Below are 5,259 nucleotides of genomic sequence, written 5' to 3' on the forward strand. Positions count from 1 at the left end.
TGGCGCCTAGGAAGAAAGCAAGAACTAGCCAAGGGGCCAATGCCACCCCAGGAGTGGAAGTTTATCCCTTACTTGATGATGCGGGTGAGCACCCGAGGGGTGAGAATATTCCCCTGCCTACTACACTACCTGATTCCACTACACCTGATCAGACCGCACTAGTTCCTGCACCTACTGAGGGAGAAACGATCCCTCTAACTAATATTCCAGTTCCACCTGCAGCCCCAGCTTCCGGTCCCGGTGTATCTAATTGGGATCTAAGGGGAGCCATACAGATGTTGGCTCAGATAATGGCTTCCTAAGCCCAGAGATCAAATGTTGCAACCACTTCTTCTTGTCATCTAGGGGATTTTGCTAGTTCTAGGTTGAACGGATTTCTCAATTGGACCCTCCAGTGTTCACAGGTACTGATCCTGAGGAGGACCCCTAGGATTTTATTGAGGAGATACACAAGACCCTCTGAGTTATGCATGCTATTGAGACAGAGGGAGTAGAGTTGACATCCTACCGCCTGAAAGGGGTGGCCTACCTTTGGTTTGAGATGTGGGAGGACTCCCGTGAGGAATGGAACCCTCTAGTGAGATGGAGTGAGTTTGCCGATGCTTTCATTGATCATTTCTTGCCTGCCAAGACTAAGGCAGCCCATGCCTCCATGTTTGAGAGCCCAAAACAAGGTAGCATGAGTGTGTGGGAGTATCATATGAGATTCGCGCGCATGTCCAAATATTCCATCTACATGTTGCCCACTATAGAGGCTAGAGTGCGCCGGTTTGTGCAGGGCCTTAGCCCCTTGGTTATTAATAAGGCTGCAACAACTGCCTTGAATTTTGATATTAACTATGATAATATGGTGGCATTTGCTCAAGCCACAAAGACTCCCAAATTGAAGAATAGAATGGAGCGTGAGAGCAGCAGCAAGGCCTGGTCCGCGGGCAACTTTGGTGGTTCTTCTGGTGGTAGTGGTGGTGGTGGTATGTCAGCATTCAGGGGAGGGTCATCAAGACCATCCTAGTCTTTTGCTCAGTATTCAGTCAGTGCACCGCCATCGGGGCCCAGTCAGAAGCAGGGGAGCCATTTTAGGCCCAGCCATGGCAATAGGGGATCCTACCAGTAGGGTCGGTCTGGTGGGAGATTTCAGCAGCAGCGGAGGCCCCCATGCCCTAGGTGCAGGAAGATGCACTTTGGGGCCTGCTAGATGGACCAGCCCATATATGCTACGGGTGTGGAATGAGGGGTAACATTCAGAGGGATTGCCGTTCGTCTTACCAGAGCATGGGCAGGGGTGCAGCACAGCCAGCCTGTTCTGCAGCTACTACATCCGCAGCACCTCCTCCAGCTCGAGGCATCCCAGCACCCGTAGGGCGTGGTGCAGCTAGGGGTGGTACACAGAGTTCGGGAGGATCCGGCCGTTTCTATGCTATGAGGGGTCGCTAGAGTTTAGAGGCTTCTCCAGATGTTGTCACATGTATATTGACTATCCAATCTCATGATGTGTATGCTCTTATTGATCCCGGATCCACTTTATCCTATGTTACTCCCTATGTTGGTATGGGATTTGGGATAGAACCGGAATATCTCCATGAGTCGCTCTCTGTATCTACTCCAGTTAGTGAGTCTATTATGGCCGTGCGATTTTATAGAGATTGTGTTGTCATGGTGCATGGTCGGGACACCATGGCCGATCTCATTGAATTGGGGATGGTTGATTTTGATGGAATAATAGGAATAGATTGTATTTATTCATGTTTTGCCAAACTTGAGTGTTGAACTAGAACCGTTAGGTTTAAATTTCAAAATGATTCAGTGATTTAATGGAAGGGGGATGTTGTGGTGCCAAAGGGTAGGTTTATTTCTTACTTTAAGGCCGCGAAGATGATTAACAAAGGCTGTATCTACCATTTGGTCCGGGTTACGGACACCGATGCTGAGGCATATATACTTGAGTCTGTGCTGATTGTGAATGAATTTCTGGAGGTCTTTCTGGATGAGCTCCCTAGGATCCTTCCAGACAGGGAGATTGATTTTGGGATTGATGTGATTCCAGGCACGTAGCCTATAACTTTTCCACCCTACAGAATGGCACTGCGGAATTAAAGGAGCTAAAGGAACAATTGAAGGATTTGTTAGAAAAGGGTTTCATCTGGCCGAGTGTGTCCCCTTAGGGCATACCGGTTCGATTTCTAAGAAAGAAGGATGGGTCACTGAGAATGTGTATTGACTATCGGCAACTCAACAAGGTTACAATCAAAAATAAGTAACCACTACCAAGGATAGATGATTTGTTTGAACAATTGCAGGGTGCTAAGTATTTCTCCAAGATTGATTTAAGATCCAGGTATAACCAATTGAAGATCAGGGAGCAAGGTATTTTGAGAATAGCTTTCAGGACCCGGTATGGGCACTTTGATTTTCTGGTAATGTCTTTTAGGCTAACAAATGCCCCGGCAGCTTTCATGGATCTTATGAATCGAGTCTTCAAGCCTTTTCTTGACTCATTCGTGATAGTGTTTATTGACGATATCCTTGTATATTTGCGAAATTGAGAGGACCATGTCGATCATCTCAGGGCAGTTACACAGACCCTATATCAGCACAAGTTGTATGCAAAGTTTTCGAAATGTGAATTTTTACTTGAATCTGTCACGTTCTTGGGTCATGTCATTTGTAGAGAAGGAATTTAGGTTGATCCTCAGAAGATTGCAGCTGTGAAGAATTGGCCTAGACCTACTACCCCAACTGAGATTTGTAGTTTCTTTGGCTTAGCGGAATATTACAGGAAGTTTGTGGAGGGGTTCTCTACACTTGCCTCTCCGCCGACTAAAATGACGCAGAAGGCGATTAAGTTCCAATGGTCATATGCTTGTGAATGAAGCTTCCATGAGTTGAAATCAAAATTGACTACGGCACCGGTGTTGACCCTACCACAGGGTATGGATGGGTTTGTGGTATATTGTGATGCTTCATGAATCAGACTTGGGTGTGTATTAATGCAACATGGAAAGGTGATAGTTTATACTTCTAGGCAACTCAAGAATTCTGAAAAAGACTATCCAACACATGACTTAAAGCTTGTAACGGTGGTCTTTGCATTAAAGATTTGGCATCATTATTTGTATGGGGTGCATGTGGACATATTCACAGACCATAAGAGTCTTCAATATATTTTCAAACATAAGGAATTGAATCTAAGGCAGAGAAGATGGCTTGATTTACTCAAGGATTACGATATCGATATCCTATATGATCCAAGGAGGGCTAATGTTGTGGTAGATGCTCTTACCTGGAAATATATTTGTAGTTTGGCTCACTTGGAGGCATATCCAAGGTAGTTGGCCAAGAAGGTTCATCGATTGGCTAGTTTGGGAGTTCATCATGCGGATTCTAGTGAAGGATGGGTGATTGTGCAAAATAGGGCTGAATCATCGCTTGTTGTGGAAGTCAAGGAAAAACAATACAACGACCTATTATTGGTACAATTGAAGGAGGTAATTCATAAACATAAGACCATGGCCTTTTCTCTTGGCATGGATGATGGTACACTAAGGTACTAAGGTTGACTATGTGTTCCAAATGTGGATGGTCTCCGAGAAAGAATCATGATCGAGGCTCAAACTTCTAGGTACTCCATGCACCCGAGCTCTACAAAGATGTATCATAATCTTAGGGAAGTCTACTGGTGGAATGATATGAAGAAAAATGTAGCAGACTTTGTGACAAAATGACTAAATTGTCAGCAAGTGAAGGTCGAGCACCAAAGGCCCGGTGGGTTGGCACAGAACATAGAAATTCCAATGTGGAAGTGGGAGATGATCAATATAGACTTTGTGGTTGGACTACCTCGCACGCCCCACAAGTTTGACTCGATTTGGGTAATTGTGGACCGACTCACGAAATCAGCACACTTCTTACCTGTTAAGGCTACCGACATAACAGAACAGTATACTTAGTTGTATATCAAGAAGATAGTAAGGTTGCATGGCACTCCATTTTCTATTATCTCAGATCGAGGGGCACATTTCACGGCTAATTTTTGGAAGACGTTTTAGCAAGGTTTGGGTACTCAGGTGAATCTTAATACAGCCATTCACCCACAGACTGATGGGCAGGAAGAGCAAATTATTCAGACGCTTGAGGATATGTTGCGTGTTTGTGTTCTTGACTCAAAGGGTACCTGGGATGATCATTTGCCGCTCATAGAGTTTGCCTACAACAATAGTTACCATGCTAGCATTCAGTTGGTACTGTTCGAGTCTTTATATAGTTGGAGATGTAGATCTCCCATTTGGTGGTTCGAGAGTAGGGAAGCGGAGTTCATAGGGCCAGACCTCGTGCATCAGGCTATAGAGAAGGCTAAGATTATTACAGAACGGTTGAGAACTGCCCAGAGTCGTCAGAAGTCCTATTCGGATATTCGACGTAGGGATTTGGAGTTCAAAGAAGATGATTGGGTATTCTTGAAGGTTTCTCCTATGAAGGGTATAATGCGGATTGGTAAGAAAGGAAAATTGAGTCCGAAGTATGTCGGACCGTACAAAATCAGTCAGAGGATTGGTCAGGTGGCTTACAAGCTAGAACTACCTCTAGAGATGTCTTTAGTGCACTCGGTATTCCACGTATCCATGTTGAAGAAGGTGGTTAGAGATCCATCGCTTATTGTCCCGGTTGAGACTATTGAGATTAATGAAGAATTGACTTATGAAGAAATTCCAGTTGCCATTCTTGATAGGCAAGTCCGTAAGCTGAGAAATAAAGAAATTACCTCCGTGAAAGTGCTATGGCGGAACCAACAGGTCGAAGAGGTCACCTGGAAGGCCGAGGAAGAAATGAAGAAGAAATACCCTCATTTGTTTGAGTAGTCATATATTTATAAAGTTGTGTTCTATGAAAATGTTAAGAGTTTACCTTCTATAAATTATGTATCATTTGTATAGTTGATGTTAAAGGTGTTCCTTTTTGGTGATATACTGCTCGTGAGGCCACGGTTGCCGTTGTTTTTATGTTATGTTACGTCATTGGTTCATGTATATATTGTTAGGGTTGGTTTCTGGGATTCTATGACAGGTGGATAGGCCCAGTTATAGGGGAAAATCTGGCGAATATTTTGGAAATTTGGGAAGTTAGTCAAAAGTTGGAACTATTGGTGTGTTATGGAAGCTAAGTTACGTTGGTTTCTAATGGCAAATTTTGGCCCTCATTCGAGGATGAATGATCTTAAGTGGGGGAGGATGTAAGGCCGTGTAAATTTTTACCTAAAACCCC

General features: G+C 44.2%; 2 protein-coding genes across 2 annotated transcripts; both read left to right on the plus strand.

The window, feature by feature from the left end:
- Positions 1–466: 466 nt before the first annotated feature.
- LOC138899854 (uncharacterized) lies at positions 467–1,012 on the plus strand. Its single transcript, XM_070186551.1, has one exon. It carries the CDS (start codon positions 467–469, stop codon positions 1,010–1,012), a length of 546 nt encoding a protein of 181 aa, XP_070042652.1.
- Positions 1,013–1,872: 860 nt separating this feature from the next.
- Positions 1,873–4,856, plus strand: LOC138899855 (uncharacterized). The gene is made up of 4 exons (XM_070186552.1): positions 1,873–2,034; positions 2,298–2,414; positions 4,065–4,448; positions 4,557–4,856. Exons 1-4 carry the CDS (start codon positions 1,873–1,875, stop codon positions 4,854–4,856), a joined length of 963 nt encoding a protein of 320 aa, XP_070042653.1.
- The last annotated feature ends 403 nt before the right edge of the window (positions 4,857–5,259 follow it).

This window comes from Nicotiana tomentosiformis, chromosome 10 (genome assembly GCF_000390325.3).
Source record: "Nicotiana tomentosiformis chromosome 10, ASM39032v3, whole genome shotgun sequence".
NCBI lineage: Eukaryota > Viridiplantae > Streptophyta > Magnoliopsida > Solanales > Solanaceae > Nicotiana > Nicotiana tomentosiformis.